The sequence below is a fragment of the Trachemys scripta genome, chromosome 21 (genome assembly GCF_013100865.1).
Source record: "Trachemys scripta elegans isolate TJP31775 chromosome 21, CAS_Tse_1.0, whole genome shotgun sequence".
Classification (NCBI taxonomy): domain Eukaryota; kingdom Metazoa; phylum Chordata; order Testudines; family Emydidae; genus Trachemys; species Trachemys scripta.
Genome location: NC_048318.1, coordinates 13583854 through 13603874, shown reverse-complemented (window position 1 = coordinate 13603874; position 20021 = coordinate 13583854). Strand labels below are relative to the sequence as shown.

At 46.8% G+C, this 20021-nt stretch overlaps 3 protein-coding genes across 12 annotated transcripts in view; 2 read left to right on the top strand and 1 right to left on the bottom strand.

Moving 5' to 3' along the window:
• The first annotated feature begins 248 nt into the window (after positions 1-248).
• Positions 249-6925, top strand: CRYAB (crystallin alpha B). Its single transcript, XM_034754729.1, has 3 exons — positions 249-610; positions 5521-5643; positions 6575-6925. Exons 1-3 carry the CDS (start codon positions 413-415, stop codon positions 6776-6778), a joined length of 525 nt encoding a protein of 174 aa, XP_034610620.1. The 5' UTR covers positions 249-412; the 3' UTR covers positions 6779-6925.
• Positions 6926-7833: 908 nt separating this feature from the next.
• Positions 7834-16617, bottom strand: C21H11orf1 (chromosome 21 C11orf1 homolog). Of its 2 annotated transcripts, none has more exons than XM_034754730.1 (4): positions 16484-16617; positions 10767-10994; positions 10009-10075; positions 7834-8391 (listed from the first exon to the last, which is right to left on the bottom strand). In XM_034754730.1, the coding sequence occupies exons 2-4, from the start codon at positions 10989-10991 to the stop codon at positions 8216-8218; spliced, it is 468 nt and encodes a 155-aa protein (XP_034610621.1). In that variant the 5' UTR covers positions 10992-10994; positions 16484-16617; the 3' UTR covers positions 7834-8215. The 2 variants fall into 2 exon arrangements, with proteins under 2 accessions (XP_034610621.1, XP_034610622.1); XM_034754731.1 differs by lacking the exon at positions 16484-16617 and adding an exon at positions 12872-12931.
• Positions 16618-16644: 27 nt separating this feature from the next.
• LOC117868612 (alpha-1,2-mannosyltransferase ALG9-like) overlaps positions 16645-20021 on the top strand; it is a 133240-nt gene continuing 129863 nt past the window's right edge. For 3 of the 9 annotated variants that reach the window (XR_004643666.1, XR_004643665.1, XM_034754725.1), the window contains exons 1-4: positions 16647-16764; positions 17421-17607; positions 18442-18598; positions 18833-19036. Coding sequence is in view for 3 of the 9 variants with exons in the window: in XM_034754725.1 (XP_034610616.1) it covers positions 17433-17607; positions 18442-18598; positions 18833-19036 (536 nt within the window). In the remaining 6 variants the exon portion in view is untranslated. Of the gene's footprint in view, positions 16765-17420; positions 18118-18441; positions 18599-18832; positions 19037-19519; positions 19679-20021 lie in introns of those variants that run through there. The other 6 variants (XM_034754728.1, XR_004643668.1, XM_034754727.1 and 3 more) reach the window with 6 other exon arrangements.

The following is a 20021-nucleotide window of genomic DNA, read 5'->3' as shown; positions in this document are numbered from 1 at the left end:
AACACGAGGAAGACAACGGGCCCTTGTCACTTTCTGTGTGAGCCAAAGATAGGAGCTGCATTGATCCTGCTGGCATCTGAAGCAGCTGGGAACATCAGCGAAGCCTGGGGACTCTACAGATAAACAGTGCGTGGGGGTGCGGGGCTGGGCAGCTCTGATTCTTGCTGACCCATTAGACTTTTTTTCCCCCTCCTCCTTAGCAGAGCTTTCAAATCCCCTAGATAATTGACTGGCCGCTACTGAATGGAGCAGACGGAGAGCTGGGATAATAAAACTCCTGACATCACCCTTCCAGAGAGTTCAGCGGGGGGGGCGAGGCCTGGACGGCAGTGGGTATAAAAAGCCCTGGCACACCAGTCCTTGAAGAACTCTGCTGCACCTAAATTCTTACTCTTCTCCCAGATAAACACAGATGGATATCGCCATTCACCATCCCTTGATCCGCAGACCCCTGTTTTCCTTCTTGACACCAACACGTATCTTTGACCAGAGCTTCGGAGAGCATCTCTCAGAGTCTGAGCTGTTCCCTACCTCGGGCGCTCTCAGCCCTTTCCTGCTGAGATCCCCCTTCCTAAGGACACCCAGCTGGCTAGAGACAGGATTCTCAGAGGTAACTTTTCTCTCTTCATATGCTTTGTTGTCTGCTGCGCATGCCTCTGGCTGGGTCTGGAGCCGAGAGCCCGGCCTGCCTCCCCAGGGAACCCCTGGAAAGCTGCTCATAGATTGCTATTAGAAAAAAACCTGGGGGAGGGAGCACCTGAAGGTGCCATCCTTGTGTCCCTGCTCCCTGTGTCAGGCAAGATTCAGCCCTGCAGGCGCTGTCTGGCATTATACCAGTGCAAAACCCTTTGTGAAATAATAATACTTATCGTGCCTCAGTTGCATCTGTGAATCAAGCACCTTAAAAAGCTTCACTAATGTCAATTAATTAAGCATCACATTCCCCCTGTGAGGTGGGTAAGTGTTATGATAGCCATGGGACAGAGGGCAAAGTGATTTGCCTGAAATTTCACAGCAGGGCAGAGAACAGAACATAGGAGCCCTGAACTCCCAATTCACTTACCTTACTGTTACACCACACTCCCTCTGGGAGAAAGGAATAGAACCCCGGAGTTGTGACTCCCCCTCCCCTGCTGTTCCATCCTGATCACACTTCCTCTTTCCTTTCACAGTTTTCAGCCATTGCTACATGGCACAATTCCTTATCTGCATCTCCCATTTCTCTGCTTGGGCTTCACTTCTGTTGAATCACACGGGAGAAGTAGAGATTTCTCTCTTACGGATGTTGAGGGTCTCCAGGCATCCTCTTGATTCATGAGTCTCCCTGGCCTGATTGCCAAACTGGACTAGATGCTCCTGCTTACTCCACTGCTTCATTCTTGGGCCCTGTTTCACTCTTGTGTTTTAAATGCTGGCTAGGAAGGTGAGATCTGCACCCCCTTTATAACCATAACAATGCTGCTCTGTGAAGTGCCCAGCAGGAGGCGCTAATGCATGAATACTCCTTTTTCGAGCCTGAATTCAGCTCCTGAGTTTCACTGGCACAGGGGGTGCAGGTGCTGAGCTCACTTCCAAACCTGTATCCCTGTCCCCCGAGAGTTTAGTGCCTGACTCTCAGGCTTAGGAGTGACATGATACCGAACAGCAGCGCCTGTGATTTCACTTTCCTCACACAGGTTAGGAGACCTGTGGGTTGCCAGGCATTTGAGAAGTGTCTGAATTGTGAGCAATCAGACTGGGAATGGCATTGGCCAAGCCATAGAGTCTCTGCTATCTGCACAAAGCGTTAATTAGTTGAACAGAAGAGAGCAGATTGTCGCCCCTATCTGCAGGGAACTGAGTATGAGCAGGTTTCTGGGGGAATCTAGTCCAGAAGGACGAGCAGACTGGGGTTCTGCTCTGCAAAATGACTGTAGGCTGGCTTGATGGGCTGGCTCCATGTCCTTCATCTTTCGATATCTATGGAGAAAAATTGCCCAGTGTACAAGGAAAAATGTGTAAATTGTAACTGCTGGCCCAGCAAAGTCTGAGATCTGAGAGTCATGCTGGGCTCATGCATAATCCTCAGTCAAAGATTCTGTGGGACAAACTCTGCCATGTGTAATGGAGGACCTTGCAACTGAGACTTAGCTCAGATAATTCCGGTGATGCTGCAGGAACCCTGTGTTTGTACAGCACCTAGCACACTAGGATCCTAGTTCATGACTGAGACTGCTATGTGCTACCACACTAGAAATAAATAGTAACAGACTCTCTGGCTCCCTTTCCCAGGGGTGTGCTGACCTTGTAGGGCTAACAGGTGTTAAAAGCAGGATAGTCCTAAAAACTGTTCCTAAGACAATCAGATGTGGATGCACGTGGGGCAGATGTGCTGGATAACAAGGGCCAAGTTGCACAGACTCACTTTGCAGAGTAGAACTGCATTTTAAGAAAGGTGCAAAAGGAACCTCCCTCCCCCCCATCCCCACCTTGTAAATAATTCCCCTGCACCTGGAGGATCATCTTCCTCTCAGTCTCAAGGTTGAGCTAGAAAACAGTCCTCCCACGCTTCCCTGCTCCACTGCGTCTTCGACTCGCATGTTTCTAATGAGCCCTGCCCGAATGTGAAGAATGCCTTCATCCAGGAACAGGTGCTGTAGGGAAAACCTTAGTAAAGAACAACTCTCCGTAGCCTCTCAGGAGATCAGTGTGACTCCAGCACCCCAGAATATGTCACTGTTGGCCCAATCTGCTCCACGAACAGTGTCAGTGGATGGCTGGTTGTACCTAGCACCACTCGGACAGTAGTAAATGCAGAGATCCCAGTGGGACTTTAGAAACAAGTTTGCCCCGTTTGTATTTAGTTCAGGCATCACCCTGGGGCAAATGCCTTCTTACTTGGCACCTGGTACAACAACACAGGCCAATAATTAGAGGGAAAGTTCTCAGAGGAATCAAACCAATGGGACGAACTGGCTTTGCCTTTATTGCAAACGATGGTGGCACAATCCCTGCTGTTGTCTGACTAGGACCTGGAGAGACTCCTGGGAAGTCTATTGAGAATGGGATCTGGGTAGCTCCAGCAGCACAGTGGGCATATCTACTGCTGATTTCCCCTCTCTGACCATTGGCTTCCTGCACCTGAGGTCAGATTCATCCCTGCATGGATACATACCAGGGGAGACAGTGCGTGCCTTCCTTACTCAGGCACTGCTGACCACCGATGCAGGCTGGGACAGTCCAAGTTGTGCCCTTGCTTAAAAGCCCCATATGGGGAGGTTCAAAATCCCTGGGAGGTCAGAACACGCTGACCTACATCCCTCCACCACCAGAACTCCCCCTGCAGTGGGGGCTGCTGCAGGGATGGCACAGAGCTGGCAGAGCCTGGGCATAACAGCTCCTTTTGCCAGGGGTATTGTGTAGTAGAGGCAGCTTCTGCCTGTCTTACATTACAACCCCTTTGCGGCAGCCTAGCTGATGCAAAGGAGCCGTGAAGAATGATGAACCACCAGACCCTCAGTTCCCACCAGCACTTGGCATCTTCCTCTCTGATGGTCTCAGAGAAGTGCTTGGAGTTCCTCCAGTAGAACACGGAGGAGAACTATGCATAGAATCTTTTTAGTTAATTTGTAAGAGAAGAGCCAGGGAAATTCTTCCCACAAAACTGCCTATTCCCTGACCCTCAATATTCCCTCTGCCTTTTCCCCCATTCCATCTTTCATGGGTTCCCTCTGTCGTTTGTTAAGCACTAGTTCCCTTAGTTCTCAAGCCTTTGTCTAAGTCTCTTTCCTCCCAGGGAATTTCACAGACAAATCACTAAAGAAGCTGGCAGAGCCCCAAGTTCACATTGCCTGGGGCCCGCACAAACATCCCGCCTCCACGCAGCAATTCCTATGTAAACGTCCTTCAGCTCCAGCTCTGAATTGCTGCATGACAAGTGCCCATTCATCCCTCCGGGCCTTGCAGTTAGGAGTGGGAGGCCAAAAAACAGCTGCTTTGATAGCAATGCCCTAGTTGAAACACACTGGAGAGTTAGTAAACAACAGGCCTGATTCTTCTCTCAGCCTGGTGTAAACCAGGAGTCGCTCTGCTGAAGTTACGTGGCTGTGAGCGGCAGAACAGGCCCTGAGTGTCTGAAGTTTTCAAGGGCATTGAGAGCAGTAGGCTGTGAAAGAAGAAAAATGCAGGGACAGTCTGAAGAACTAGTGACTAACAGAGTCTTAAAGGAGCACTGCCCTCTTGAAAGTCCCATTGCTGGCTGGAAAGTTTGTGTCTATTTTAGGGCTCATCCAAAGCCCATTGAAGACATAGGTCATCTTCCAACTTAACTGGACTTTGCATCAGACCCGGGGTACAACTAACATCTAGGATTACTCTAACTGAAAGATATTGGGGGAAATATTTTTTTCTCTTCATTTTCTTGACTTAGTGGCTCAGACCTAGTTACCTGTTGAACCAACTTCTGTGTGTTGCCTGGCACTGAAGTGTAGAGAGCTCAGTGTAATTAGGTTCAGCACTCTGGATGGAACTACATTTTAGGAAGGGAAATTCAAACAATTGAGGAAGTAGAGACCCCCCAAGTCAAAAGTGAGGAAACTGAACTGCTTAGAGTCAGCATGGAGGCTAATGAAACATCCCATAACAGTCTCAGAAGGCATGTATCTCCCTCAGCAAAAGAAAAATGAATTAAGCAGGAAGGCAAGAAGGAAAACAGTTTGGCTAAATGGCATGGTCCAAGAGGTTATTCAAGTCAAACAGGTACACTTCAGAAATGGGACATCAACCCTAGAGCATCCAATAGAATGCAGCACTTACTGTACCTGGTAAAGGAAATTAAGAAGGCAAAAGATTAGCAGAGGGTGTCTCAGCATTTCATACTAGGACAAATCCTGTTTAATGTATTTATCGGTGATCTAGAAATGGGTGGATGAGTGCTTAGGTGGCAAAATTTGGCAATGACACATTAATTAGTCAAGACTTTGACTGTACAGGGGAAAATGTTAACTGACTATACACAAGATGGAGTCAAGTGCACAGTCGTTGTCTCCAGTGCTGACAAGACCCCTGTAAATATCAATAAGGGGAGCAGAAAGCCCCAAATAATTCTGTAAAAGAAATTACAAACAAATAATAATAAGAACTGGTCACATGCAAATTTATTGATCGATTTCTAAAAGTTCAGTTATAGTGTGCCCCTTTAACACACCACAAGGAAGTATTTATCCTCCGCTAGTCAAGACAAGAAGGCATAGGCACTCAGATAATACTGTGATGGGCAGCAGTAAAAAAAAAACCTAGGTAGACAGAGACAACCTGGCATGACTGGGATCTAAAACTAAAACAAAGGGGCAAGTTAGACAGACTGCTGCTGCCTTAGTCAGCCCTTGAGGGGCAGGGCACGTTGGCCTCCCAATCCAAGGCTTGGTCCTACATCATTAAAATTCATAGGCGCTTTTCCGTTGACCTGCTTGGATGCAGGGTGACTGACATCCACAGCCAGCATTGGAACTGCTCTTCTCTAACCAGCCCCTTGGTTTGCAGATGCGACTGGAGAAGGACAAGTTTTCCGTAAATGTCGACGTGAAGCATTTCTCTCCTGAGGACCTAAAAGTCAAGGTGTTGGGGGATGTGATCGAGGTCCATGGGAAACACGAGGAACGCCAGGTATATCCACCCTGTGGTAAAGTCTGAACTGCCCCTACGCCTGTTAAGCAAGGATCTAACGAGATGGCAAAACCACCTGTTGCCTGCTACTCTGAAATAATTTCTGTTAATTTTCATTAATCATTTGACCCTGGGCAGTAGCGGGGCAGAGGTTATTGCTGTGGAAAACCATTCATAAAATGAGCATTTCTGAGCCTCTCTCTTGTTGGGAAGGGGCCAGGAGCGCAGGGATGGGAAAGCCCGAGTTTGGACATTATTGAACTAACTAACATTGAGTCAGTTAACAATTAAAAGAACTTTAAATAATTAAACCAAATGATGTATCAGACTCTAACTATATTGTTAATATTCATGATATGTTACTCTGGCAAAGCCCCATAACAGCAGCTTGTACACTCAACTCAAAGAGTCGAATTTTGCTCTTGGTTACCTGAGTGTCCTTAATACCCATGTGACAGCTGGGAGGAGGGTGAAGTCAAAACTTCCCAGAAGCAATAGAGTGCTGTACTGGAGTTCAGACAATTAGGAATCTGTGCACCGTAATGTACACTGAGACCCTGGGGGCTGGGGAGTGGTACCGACCATTGCTCTACCTGGAATGTTTTAGGAGACTTCAGTAGAACTCCAACTAATAAGGGCCATCTGATTAAATGAGATTAGGAAGCACAAGCCCCACCATGAAATGAAGTTTGTAGGGTTCTCAAGTCTGCTACCAGTTTAAGCCTGGACAGCACAGTGCAGTGTCTGAATTCAGTTTAGCCCTGCCACTTTGCCAAGGTCTCTCCAGACAGGGATGCTCCAAACTTTCTGAAACGTTTTCCTTTTGGGCGAGAGCGTCCCAAACTTGACCTCAGCTCATGGGGGACGTTGTTAGTTGGAATCAAGCTGGCACATCAAACCAGGGCTGTTCTTTTCCTTCCCTTACGATAAGGATGAGCATGGCTCCGTGGCCAGGGAGTTCAACAGGAAATACAGGATCCCAGCGGATGTGGATCCTCTGTCCATCACCTCATCCCTGTCTTCGGATGGAGTCCTGACAGTGAATGGACCAAGGAAACAAACCGATGTTCCCGAGCGAACCATTCCCATCACCCGCGAGGAGAAATCTGCCATCGCAGGGGCCCAGAGGAAGTAGGAAGCTGTTTGAAACCGACTTTTCCATCCAGGAAAACCTTTCCATTGGATGCAAGCAGCGTATGCTGTACTGACTGGCCATACTTATTTATTTATGCTAAGGAAAGAGAACAAGCTCATTTGCTAACAAATAAAACATAAATAAGCATCTTGTGGTTTTGTCTTTGAATGTTAAGGTCTTAGATGTGGTGTCACTGCTAGTATAGAAAAGCTTGGTAAGACTTCATGAAACCAGTCTCCCCCAGCCTGAGGCACTAAGGAACACTTCGCAACACTGGTTTTGGTTTTTATGCAGACATTTTTTGCTACCACCTGGTTGCACGATCCATTTTTCCTCAATATTTCTGTCTGGATCAAAGCTCTACAAATCCCAGATTCCTGCTGAATGTGTCTTACAAACATCAGAAAAGTTGCTCTGGGGGAAATTAATTTAATTGGTTCGAAAACTCCAGGACAGCCTAAACCCACTCTAGTTATGGGCATTAGATGACCCTTAAGGGAGGAAAATTGTATCTGAAATCTCTAGAATGGCCCATGTTGTGAGGAAATGTCCAAAAGCTGCAACTAATTCAGGGCAGACACAGGTTACGGTTGCAAAGCTGCTGTAAACTCAGTTACAGCAACAGCAGAGAAAAATGTCCTGCTCTCACAGTACAAATCACATCACGCTGAAACGATGCAGTCAGTGCCCTTCAAACAATAAATAGCAGCTGACGTATAAAATGTTCAGCTGATTGTAGAGTGATACAAAATGCTACAGAGTTTTACTCAGTTGTCACCAGCAGCTCAACCCCGAGGGATGCTGACAAAGGGAAACCAGTGGTAGCATTGATCTGGTTTTGTCTGTAACTCTAGCACAGAAGGGAGTGGAGAGAATTGCCACGTGCAGATCTGTCCTGTGATGTATGAGTGGTGACATTTCTATTAGAGCCTAAACTTCATTTTCTCAGATAGTTCATTATCTTCGCCTCACTAGACACACGAAACCTTTCAGAAGTGACAGATTTTGATGCCAAATGTGCCATTCCCTCGGGTCTTAAAATGACAGAAATAAAATTAAAATTAAATTAATCAGATTTTATGGAAAAATAACTGGTCACACTTATAAGCAGCCATTTGCTGATGAAACCCGGTTACATCTTTAAAACACTCTCGGGACTATTTGTCTTGGTACCATGCCACGTCAAGCCACACTCGGTCAACAAAAGGAAACGTCAGAGTCCTCTGTACAAGGTAAAAATTAAAATGCCAGAAGGCAGAAATAACATAGGGAGCGACAAACCATAGGGCATAAGCCTCAGAAAGCATTTACTTGTCACTCTGATGCCCTGTGTTTTAATATCAGAAATGTTTTACAACTTGAAGGATGGTCCCTTAGCAGCAGACAGGTTGGAGTCATTCTAACCACATGGCTGAGGTTAACAGCATCTCTCTGCTCCTATTGCTTTTGCTGCACCCCCTCCTGTTCTTTCCCCAGCATTTCACAAATGAGGGGAGTTCTGCCTTGAGGAGGTCCGTAATCTATCATGTAGCAGGACCGTGCAGTCGGTTTGAGCGGAGGGGGTTCCAGCTCAGGCTGGTGTCCAGGAAACCAATGAGGTTCTCGTCTAAATCCTGAGAGCAGAAAGGAGAAAACTGAGGAGTTAAAGGCAAAGCAACGAGAAGGCTATTGTCAGGAGAACAGCTGAGACAACGTGAAGAACAAACCCAGGGGCAGACCCAACCTCTACCAGCCTATAGGGAAGCTGAACACGGGTTGAAGGGATTCTATGCACTCTCAGCCAGTTGGCACTGTCCAGGGTTTTATCATAAATCCTGGACATGTTACTTTATTAGAAGAACACATTGGAAAGATCCTGTCTGAGGTGCTAGGGTCCCATAGCATAGGATTTTGAAAGCACGTAAGTGCTATCCCATCCTAGGTCCAGAAAGCCAAACAATCCACTCAACAGTTCTGGAAACATTGCCAGGTTTACAGGTGCGTTATGGAGCTTTTACATCTTGCTCTGAAGAATCAGGTATTGGCCATGGACAAAGATGCGATACATGACTAGACAGAGCCATGGTCTGGTTTGGCAGGGCAGGAGGTTGGGTACTGGAATGGAAAGGCCAGGTGTGCTCTGAGACAGGTAGGAATCAGGGAGTCCAGACTAGATGGAGTAGTAGTTTGATCTGTTCTTGTAAATTCTGTTCCCTTCCCATCTCTCTCCCTAGAGAGAATTTGGCCCATAATGTCAGTGTTTTTATCCATTATGCTTTAATCTGATGATACTGTAAGCATGTTCTGCTTTAAAATGTGACACCCATATGCAGGGCCAGTGCTACCATTTAGGCCAACTAGGCGGTTGCCTAGGGCGCCAAGATTTGGGGGCACCAAAAAGTGGTGCCCCCAATTTTTTTTTTTTACAGCAGTCGCTGCACTGGGATGGAGAGGGAGTCTAAGCTGCTGGCAGGCAGCCCAGGGGTTCCCCGGGTCAGCGCGCTGCCGGCAGCCCAGGGGAACCCCTGGGTCAGAGCTGCTGCACGGATCCTTGAGCCAGGGGGTGGGGAGCTGCCGCAGGGGGGTGCCTCAGTGTGCGGGGGGAGCTGCTGCACGGCTCCCTGGGCCGGGGTGGGAGATGCCGTGGGGAGGGCGCCTCAGGGCAGGGGCGGGGAGTGGCCACCGGGGGGGGGGGCCCTCAGGATGGGGGGCGGGGGGCGGCCGCGGGGCGGGGGGGCGGGGGGCACAAGGTGGAAGTTTCGCCTAGGGTGCGAAACTTCCTTGCATGGCCCTGCCCATATGAATATTCTTCGTGTCCCTTCTACAATGTCACAGGTAAGGTGAGGTAAGGTGAGAGATTAGCAAAATTTCCCTAGCTGGAGTGAAATGTCTTTGTAGCCGTCAAACACAACCAGAAAATGAGATTGAATAGATAGAGGGATGAGCTGTTTTCTGCAAAGTAGATGATTGTAAGGGTCTAAAACTGACAAGGCAGAGAGCCAGGAGCAACAAATAGTGATTTTGTTAGCCTCTTAGTCTGAAGAATATAAAGAGAACACCTGAAATACAAACACCACACACCCTGAGGGACTGGAAATACGAGCTCCTATTTAGATCTAGGGGCATGACTCAGTAGGGAATGGACATGCTGGAACTCTTTTTTCTTCTCAGAGCATATGATTGTCATTTAAAAACTTCTTTTTAGCTACCGCACAGATCAAACTGACTACACTTCAGTTCCATGCACCTACTTCTTGAGCCGTGATGCCTTTCCTTGTTGTAATCTGACGAATAAACTGATTCAAAGTAGTGAGCATACTGAAAGGAAAAGCCCATGTTTAGTGCAGCAAAATATAAGTAAACAAACATTTAATAAAAAAAAATACTGCGTATCTGTTAAAGGAATAGCCTGCTCACCAAAGCCTCTGAAATCATAATCCCTCTTTACACTCTGGGTAAGGCCACTGCAGAACTGACATGCCTATAGTTTGTGTCACATGAAACCTGATAACATTAATGGCAAGGAGCCCAGTGATATGGTGAGGGGAAGGACCATGAGTCCAAAGCAGAAACAGCTCTGGCCTGTGAAACACTGCTGAGTTATGAGTGGCTCGTACCATGGCACAAACGGACTTGAATGGCTTTGCCAGGGAGTAACAGAATTTGCACAGTAACTTGTGGCTTATAGATTCTGCCCTTGAGTCACTAGCTAGGGGCAGGACATTAACAGCAAAGGAAAGAACACCAGGAACCAGGTAAAAGTAAAGTGAATGGAGCTGAGAATGGCCAAAGGATTGAGAGCTGAGTGAGACTCGGCCTTTTTAGTGATGAATTAGAGGTTGGGTGTTGGAGAGCAAAAGGAAATTTCTCAAGTCCTTGCTCCTGCTAATGGAGTAAGGGTGGGGCATACAGTGAATGAAAGAGGCTGTAGGGCTGGGGCTTTTGATGGTATCTGCTATTTCACTTTTAGAGGCCAATAGAAAGGACAGGAGGAACAGAAAGTTTGTACCTGGGAAGGAAGCGGTTTGGGCTGCGCGATTTTCCGGATATCATACCGCTCCTGGTTCCAATTCCCCATAAGGGTTTTGTTGGAGTAAGCATCCTCATTGGTGGTGCATCTCCAGCCATACTGGCTAAACTTGGAAGTGCTGTTCCAGTCCGTCCACACTTCTGCATGTCCGGTGGCATGTATCAAGGAACCATGGTGAGGGTTATAGAAACAAGATAGGGACATGTCCTAGGAACAGAAACCCAAAAACACATTGGGGATGTCCCTGATATCTGAAAAGACAAAATAGTGCTCTGGAAAGACGTTCCCCACCACCCTGGCAGCTGGGCATGCAGCTCCCAACCCTTCACTTAGCAGAGCACCATTTAATTTTATTGATGCAAAAACTTTAGTTTGAATTTTTGTGTGTGTAATTTATCTTTCCTTACTTAGATAATAACACTTAGTTCTCTTCAGCTTCATCAAGCTTCAAAAACTACACTAGACCCTTCAGAATAATATTACCCTCATTTTCCCCAAGGCCGCAGGGAGCTGTCTGAGCTGGGATTAGAATTTGTGAATTGCAAACTCCATGTCATCTGCTCAGACCATACCTCCTATTTGAAGTCTTTTACTGTTATTATTCGAGTGATTCTTAACAGAGTCTCCTTCCACTGACTGGAAGGATAGCTAATGACTGGAGGATAGCTAATGTGATGCCAATTTTTAAAAAGGGCTCCAGAAGTGACCCTGGCAATTACAGGCCGGTAAGCCTGACTTCAGTACTGGACAAACTGGTTGAAACTATAGTAAAGAACAAAATTGTCAGACACATAGATTAATATAATTTGTTGGGGAAGAGTCAACATGGTTTTTGTAAAGGGAAATCATACCTCACCAATCTACTAGAATTCTTTGAGGGGGTCAACAAGCATATGATTAAGGGGGATCCAGGGGATGTAGTGTACTTAGATTTTCAGAAAGCCTTTGACAAGGTCCCTCACCAAAGGCTCTTAAGCAAAGTAAGCAGTCATGGGATAAGAGGGAAGGTTCTCTCATGGATTGGTAGCTGGTTAAAAGATAGGAAACAAAGGGCAGGAATAAATGGTCAGTTTTCAGAATGGAGAGAGGTAAATAGTGGTGTCCCTAGGAGTCTGTACTGGGCCCAGTTCTATTTAACATATTCATAAATGATCTGGAAAAAGGGGTAAACAGTAAGGTGGCAAAATTTGCAGATGATCTAAAACTACTCAAGATAGTTAAGTCCCAGGCAGACTGCGAAGAGCTACAAAAGGATCTCTCAAAACTGGGTGACTGGGCAACAAAATGGCAGATGAAATTCAATGTTGATAAATGCAAAGTAATGCACATTGGAAAACATGATCCCAACTATACATATAAAATGATGGGGTCTAAATTAGCTGTTACCATTCAAGAAAGAGAACTTGGAGTCATTGTGGATAGTTCTCTGAAAACATCCACTCAATGTGCAGCGGCAGTCAAAAAGCTAACAAAATGTTGGGAATCATTAAGAAAGGGATAGATAATAAGACAGAAAATTTCATTTTGCCTCTATATAAATCCACGGTATGCCCACATCTTGAATACTGCGTGCAGATGTGGTCGCCCCATCTCAACAAAAATATATTGGAATTGGAAAAGGTTTAGAAAAGGGCAACAAAAATGATTAGGGGTATGGAATGGGTGCTGTATGAGGAGAGATTAATAAGACTTGGAGTTTTCAGCTTAGAAAAGAGATGACTAAGGGGGGATATGATAGAGGTCTACAAAATCATGACTGGTGTGGAGAAAATAAATAAGGAAGTGTTATTTACTCCTTCTCATAACACAAGAACTAGGAGCCACCAAATGAAATTAATAGGCAGCAGGTTTAAAACAAACAAAAGGAAGTATTTCTTCACACAACGCACAGTCAATTCATGGAACTTCTTACCAGAGGATGTTTTGAAGCCAAATCTATAGCAGGATTCAAAAAAGAAGTAGATAAATTCATGGAGGATAGGTCCATCAATGACTATTAGCCAGGATGGCAGGGATGGTGTCCCTAGATTGTGTTTGTCAGAAGCTGGGAATGGGCAATAGGAGATGGATCACTTGATGATTACCTGTTCTGTTCATTCCCTCTGGGGCATCTGGCATTGGCCACTGTCGGAAGACAGGATACTGGACTAGATGGACCTTTGGTCTGACCTAGTATGACCGTTCTTATGAATAGTAGCTGGAAGGCTACACAAAACAGAATAGCAGAGAGTAATTGTGTTGCTGTCATAAAATCAATTCTTGTTATAATGTGTAATCCACGCAGAAAGCTTTAAGTACTATCATATATGGCTAGACCCTCCTCCCCCCAGATGGAATTATAGTTATAGTTATAATTATTATAGGTACAGTCTGCTGGAATCTGCCAGGGCTCTGCCCCTACAGTTCAGGAAGAGGTCTCCAGATATTTTATTGTGATAGTGAATAAGAGTGGGGATTGAGAGTGGATCCTAATTCAGGCAGCAGAATTCCAACACTGGAGAATTCTAGTCTTTGTAATTAGTGAGTAACAGTGTCCTCAGAACTGCAAAATACACAGATGGTATCCACATTGTTCTGAGCAGGAATCTTGGGACATGGCTGAAGATTTCAAACATCCCAATGTTTGGATCTGGAGTTTTGGTTTGGGCCCTTTTGTAGAGAAAAGAGGTTTTGGACATAGAAAATAAATCATTATTATTACAATTTATTTGTACGGTGTTGACAATGGACTCAGCTCCACACTACATACAAAGGAAGACACAGTTCAATAGCTGGACAGCTCATGAACACAACAGGAGGCCCAAAGGATGGTGCTAACCTCGGCCCTGATTCTTCAGTGATCTTCACCTGGGTGCTTAAGATAACGCCCCCCCCCCCCACACACACACAGATTGGGGGCTGGACTTTTCAGAGATGGTTTAGTATTTGAGGTTCTTGGAAGAAGGAAGCTTTGAGAAGGAATTTGAAGAATGTGTGAATGGTGAATGGAAAACGGAAATGAATCTAGAAAAGTCTATGAACAGAATCAAGTAGCCTAATGTTTTCAAAAGAACACTATAAAGCTGAGGTAGGCAACCTATGGCACGCATGCCAAAGGCGGCATGCGAGCTGATTTTCAGTGGCACTCACACTGCCCGGGTCCTGGCCACCAGTCCGTGGGGCTCTGCATTTTAATTGAATTTTAAATGAAGCTTCTTAAACATTTTAAAAACCTTATTTACTTTACACACAATAGTTTAGTTATATATTATAGACTTCTAGAAAGAGACCTTCTAAAAACGTTAACATGTATGACTGGCACGCGAAACCTTAAATCAGAGTGATTAAATGAAGACTCGGCACACCACTTCTGAAAGGTTGCCGACCCCTGCTATAAAGGATCCGGAGCCAAGGGAGACATGGATACTAGCCCTGTACAAAAAATACCTCAGACTCCGTGGACTCTGATGGGCCCAGTGACATAAGACTCTGCTCCATGGCAAACAACTGTTCTGGAATCACAAACCCCGTGTCCCACTCTTAACTATGCAGTTCATCCAAGGGTCTCAGAGAAAAGTTCCACACAGGAATCTCAGCACACTGGTGTGGACATGAGTGCAGCAACCTTACTGGGCTGTGCCAATGGAGCAGGAGCAGGGACCAGGAGCTGTGGGAGGCAGCCAGAAAAACTGATTTGATCATGTTTATGAGCTCATGTCCTTATCATCAACTAGTGCTGATGTCACCAGTTACTGTGAATCTGTGAAGTGAGACACTTGTAACACTTTGTTTTCTGAAAATTTTTGTGAGCATCTGGACACTTAGCAATGACTAAAAATTAAACAGGTGCATAAAAACTACCCACATGGACAGCCAGATCAGCAATTATTGCTTAGCTCAGTAGCTACCTCCAAGTGCCGGAATACTACCCAATACTCATTACAAGGCCTCATGTATGGTGATTATCCTCAAAAACGTATCACTTGAGTTAGATAACTAACTCCCCCTCAGCGTGGACCTGATCCAAAGCGCACTGAAATCAGTTAAAAGACTTCCACTGATTTCAGGGGGCATTGGATTAGGCCCTATATGAAGAAAAACTCTATTAACCTAAGGCCAAACAGGCGTGTGATTTCTGTATTACAGAATGATTATTACATTGAAAAGTTAGTGTCTATACAGTGTGTTGAGGCTGAAATGTGCTGCCTCAGGGCTAAGGACTATTGTTTAACCAAATCCGAAATACAAGTTAGTGTAACGTTCAGGTTACAACTTGAAATGCTGAAAATTCTGGAAATGCAAATCATAAATTGCCATGTTTTATGGGATACATTTAACGGCACTGTGACGGGGCGGACCGGCCCCGCATTGGGAATGAGAGGGTTAACCCTTCCCTCCTTGCAGAGAAAGCCCCACCCCTCAGGAGCTGCTGGGCATGCTCAGGTATAAAAGCTGGCAGAGCTATGGTGCTGAGGAGCCTGGAGACCCTGATATTACAGGGACTGCTGCAGCAAGAAAGCAGGTAAGAAGTGGCTGGGGGGGTCTGGGAGTGTTACCTCCTGTCCCAAAGAGGGCAGTGTGTTTTGGTGAGATTCTCTGCTGACCTGTAGCAAGCTGTTAGGGCCCTGGGTTGAGTTGGGTAGGCCTGGGCTGCCACCTTTGTGGGATGACCTCCAGGCCATCCTACCCTACTGTCCTGGGGGCCCACTGAAGTGACTCTGGCTACTAGGCCACATTAACCCACTAGGGGAAGAAACTTAGGGGACTCTGGCCATTGGGCCATACTGCCCAAGGGCTCTAGCTGCTAGGCTGTGACACCCCACCCGGGAAGAAGCAGTGGATGAGCCTGGATCACTGGGCCACACTGTGCCCTACTGGAGAGGGTGTGGAAAATGGACCAAAGCATAGATAGGCAGGGTTACCTCCTACCCCTCCTGACTCAGGGGGTCAATGGGGTACAAACCCTGCCACAAGCATGAACAGTCACAGAGCTACACAATGAACCTGGGAAATGGGGCCAGGAAATATTTCCAATGTGCAACATAGCCAAATTAGCCTTAAAATGGGAAGGGAACTACAGCACAATTGGGTTTGTTTAGAGATGTAACATTAACATCTCTAAACATAGCATTAAGGGAGAGTTTTGTGCTGAAGTTCCCTCTTTTTTTTGTAAAGAAAACAATCAACAAAGAATAAAACAAAACAGAAACTGGGCAGTAGAGACAAGAAAACACTCAGTAGCCACAAGCACCTGAGTCCCTATGAACTGCAAGGTGAGCTGTGCCCATGCAGGAATGACTGCTCTCCTGGCACAGAGCTCCTACCCCACAAGGTCAGAAACTCTGCAGCTGCCAGGCATATCAACTTTAGCACAGGGCTTCAATGCTGCCAGCATTAGCTACTGGGTCACTGCCATATACAAGGCTCCACTTGCCCATTGCGCCCAAGGAAGATCCTTGCACTTGAGCCACAAGCCCCTCCCACATCTCTGCCCCGTTCCCCCTTGCATTATAGGGGCCTCTCCCATTTGCGACCTGGGCCTCTGCCACTAAGCTCAGTCTCCCCACTTGGCACCCAGGACCCACCTCCTAGGCCCAACCCCATGACCTTGGGCTACAGGCCCCGCCCACTGAGTTGGCCCCGCCCACACGCAGCCAGGCCACGCCTCCCAGGTCTAGCCCCCCCACTTGTACTACAGGCCCCTCCTCTGGGCTCACCCTGACCCGCCCGTAAGTCACAGGCCACGCCCCCTGGCCCCTCGGCGATGAGGTCACTGGCGGGACGTTACGCGCCGCCCGGGAAGCGGAGGCTCCGCTTTGCTGCGCGGACTCGCCCGCTGGTCCCGACGCGACAACCGAGCGCCGCTTGGCGAGGCGGAGCCGAGCCTGTTCCCATGGAAGCCGGGAAACGCGTCTGACGTCACTAGCCGCGCGCCGGAAGTGAGGCAAATCACACCGCGAAGAAACTGTCCGGCCAGGGGAGCGACGGCCTGGGCACTGTGAGTGGGGCGGGGGCAGTAGGATGAGGGACCCTTGAGAGGCCCCGGGACGGGTCCCGGGGAGAGGTTCGGGCTCCTTGGGAGTCCTCAATTTAGGGTGCCCGCCCCACCCCCTCCCTGGGAGCCCAGGGCTCTGGTAGGCCGGGGGGGATGTCTCCCCTCCCTGGGCAGGCCGAAGGGGGCGTCTCCCTTCCCAGCGTGGAGCGGGGGGGGTGTCTCCCCTCCCAGTGGGGGGCGGGCGCCGCAGTGGGGTGGGCCGGGGGGGCGCGCCCCCGCCCCCGGGGGGGGGGGGGGCGGGGGGGGGGGGCGTCTCCCCTCCCAGCGTGGGGCGGGTACTGCGGTGGGGTGGGCCAAGGGGGCGTCTCCCGTCCCAGTGCTACGGTGGGGTGGGCAATGGTGCAGATGGGGCCTTTTTTGATGGGGAGAGGTCTAAGGTCTGTTTTCTACGGGGGAGGGTGGGGATGAAATGGTGAGGCCCTTTTTCCCCAAAGGGGGAGGCAAGTGAACCATTCAGGTGGGTCCCATAGATTGGCCTCAACACCCCCCCCCCCCACACTTTGGCAGCCCCTTGTAATGCATGAGGCTACCAGGCCTCTTGTTAAAGGCTGAAACTGTGACAGCACAAGGGGGCCCTGACCCATCTTCCTACTTCTTAGGCTTTTGATACCATGAGACCCACCCGCCGACTCCTTCTAGTTGGGGAAGGAAACTTCTCCTTCTCTGCCTCCTTGTGCAATGCCAGCGATCGTGAGACTCATATCACTGCCACTTGCTATGAGAGCGAAGAGAGAGTTTCCAGACAGGCACTTGCTAAAACTAACATACAACATCTGAGAGCAAAAGGTAAAGAAATGCCCAAAGGAAATCACTTTGCCATATTGTGCTGAATGCTGAGTATCCCCCCACAGCTGTCTGGGTGAGTAACTGAGGGAGTGGATAAAATTATGAAAAGGAAAAAATACAGTGAAATTCTTCCAGACAGTGAGATTTATCAGGCTGTGGCATTGTTCCACAGGAAATGCATTTTAACAGCTATTGAAACAAGATCCCTGTATTGAACAACATTATTGGTCATAACGATGATAAAGGGCCTCTGGGGAAAGAACAAAGTTACTAAAACAGGAGATGGTTTTGTAGGCGCAATTAAGGCACTTCAAATATCAATTTCAGACCAGAGAACATTTCCCCAGAAGAAATGAGGGGGATTCTAGAGAAATTCCCTCAGAGGAGTGAAGAACCCTCCAAATACTCATACCTTCAAATCTAATCAGAATCACACTAAAGAAAACAACAAAAACCACCAGCAGCAGAAGTAAAAGGGGGCTTAACTTCCTAACATCACCTCCAGTGCGGGTAAGGAAAGAAGAAAGGAAATGCCACGTGATATTTAAAACTGGATTGTGCAAAGTACTAGAAAATACGATGGGGGAACAATCCTGCATTGGCCCCTATGGAATGAACTAGATGGGACTACATAGAACTTTTCTTAATGTCTATGATTTTGCTTTTCCTTTTCACTTGTCACCTTTATGACCAACAGTAGAAGCTGTTTGACAGATTGAAAGTTCCATTAAAATAACCCAACCCTACTCTCTCCCTTTCTACCTGGTTACTTATGTATATATTCTGGGCTTTTCAATGAAGATTCTGCTCTCGTGCTTTTCTTTACTTTTGCAGGGGTTGAAGTTTGTTTTTGTGTGGACTGTACCAAACTGAAGGACTATTTTTTGCCAGCAAAGAGAAATTTTGATTGCATTTATTTCAATTTCCCTCACTGTGGGAGGAAAGCTGGGGTGACAAAGAATAGAGAGCTTCTTACAAAATTTTTCTGTAGGTGAGTAAAGTGAAATTAAGTAGCATAGACCTATCTCTTACCAGGTGGTCTGCTGAGCCACTTTCTAGAAGCTGTGTGCTGGTTCCTGAAACTAGTGCCTTAAATTCAAAGCAATTTTCTGGGACTGTTTAAAAACCATTGTTTAGAAGGGGCCCATTTCCCCCATGTACTCTACTGTCACTGTTCTGTTTCTAAGTGTCCTGCAAGAGTATGACCAGCTGGTTCTTGTTCTAGCTGCACAGATGTGCTCGCAGAGAAGGGAGAGGTCCATGTGGCTCTTTGCAAAGGGCAGGGAGGGACGCCTGCTGACCAGCCAATGAGAGAGTGGCACAACAGCTGGCAAGTCGTGGCTATGGCAGCGGGAGCAGGATTTATCTTGAGTGATGTTCATCCCTTCAATTTAGAACATGTTCATGGATATAAGTGCACTGGCTACAGGTAACTTCTAGATACTGCAAAAAGTCATTGATATTCATGCTGCTCCTTGGGTATTTCCATAGTGCCCAACACCATAGTCCACAGCATTGTCTTGTGGAGGAAACCCCCTCTAATATTTTTATTCTATAAAAATACAATATACTTCTCTTCAATCTCTTAGTAGGATAGTTAAGAAACAGTGAAATTCTTGCTTTTTGAGAGAGTATCTGCCAGAAAAAATGGTATCTTAAATCTCAGGATTAGCATTTCTGTTTCCAAATGGAACCAGTAATATTAAGGGGATGGGGAGAGTCCACATCCTATGATTGGTCTATTTGCTTCAATAAAGATTGCACACTAGAACTTCTGCAATGTAGACAACATTATGCTGACTCAATCTTATCAGTTTACTAGTCATTCAATGTCTCTTGCTTTTGTGTGTTTAATATTGGTCAAGTATCAGTTACTTTACCAGATGGTGCTTTTGTGTGTGTGTGTTGCCAGGAGTCAGGATAAATCCTTCTCTGTAGAAGGTGCATTAAAGCACATCTTCACTCGGGGCTTGCCATTTCCACATCCCAGGCCTGTGATGTGCCAAACTGAACTGGAGGGCAAGAGGGTTTCCTTCCAGGTTCCAGAAATACTTGTGGATAAAATTAACAGGTAAGTGTTCAAGTCCAATATCTGGTTTGATTGTGATTTATTCACCAGGCTGCATTTGGGCCATGCTGAACAAAACCAGACAATGGTTGAGTCCACTGCTAATTTAATCCACAGTCTTGCAAACTAATCATTCATGCATCTCTGAGACAGGTAATCATTAAATGTTCCAAATTCCATTTCCTCTTAGAGGGAAAGAGCAAATTTGGTCATTTTTCTTTTTTACATGTTGGTTTCATATTTATGGTCCACTTGGCGTAAGGCTTCAGAAGAGAGAGGATGTTACTGTTCCTATCTACAGGAGTAGAAGAGTGAAGTTTTAATTACACATTGTGCAGTGATTTGG

Coding starts and splice junctions, on each gene's coding strand:
- CRYAB (XM_034754729.1), top strand. CDS start 413: ATGGATATCGCCATTCACCATCCCTTGATCCGCAGACCCCTGTTTTCC. Junction 611..5,520: donor TAGAGACAGGATTCTCAGAG/GTAACTTTTCTC, acceptor CTTGGTTTGCAG/ATGCGACTGGAGAAGGACAA. Junction 5,644..6,574: donor GGAAACACGAGGAACGCCAG/GTATATCCACCC, acceptor CCTTACGATAAG/GATGAGCATGGCTCCGTGGC.
- C21H11orf1 (XM_034754730.1), bottom strand. CDS start 10,991: ATGTCCCTATCTTGTTTCTATAACCCTCACCATGGTTCCTTGATACAT. Junction 10,076..10,766: donor CCAAACCGCTTCCTTCCCAG/GTACAAACTTTC, acceptor TTTTCCTTTCAG/TATGCTCACTACTTTGAATC. Junction 8,392..10,008: donor AAGGCATCACGGCTCAAGAA/GTAGGTGCATGG, acceptor TTCTGCTCTCAG/GATTTAGACGAGAACCTCAT.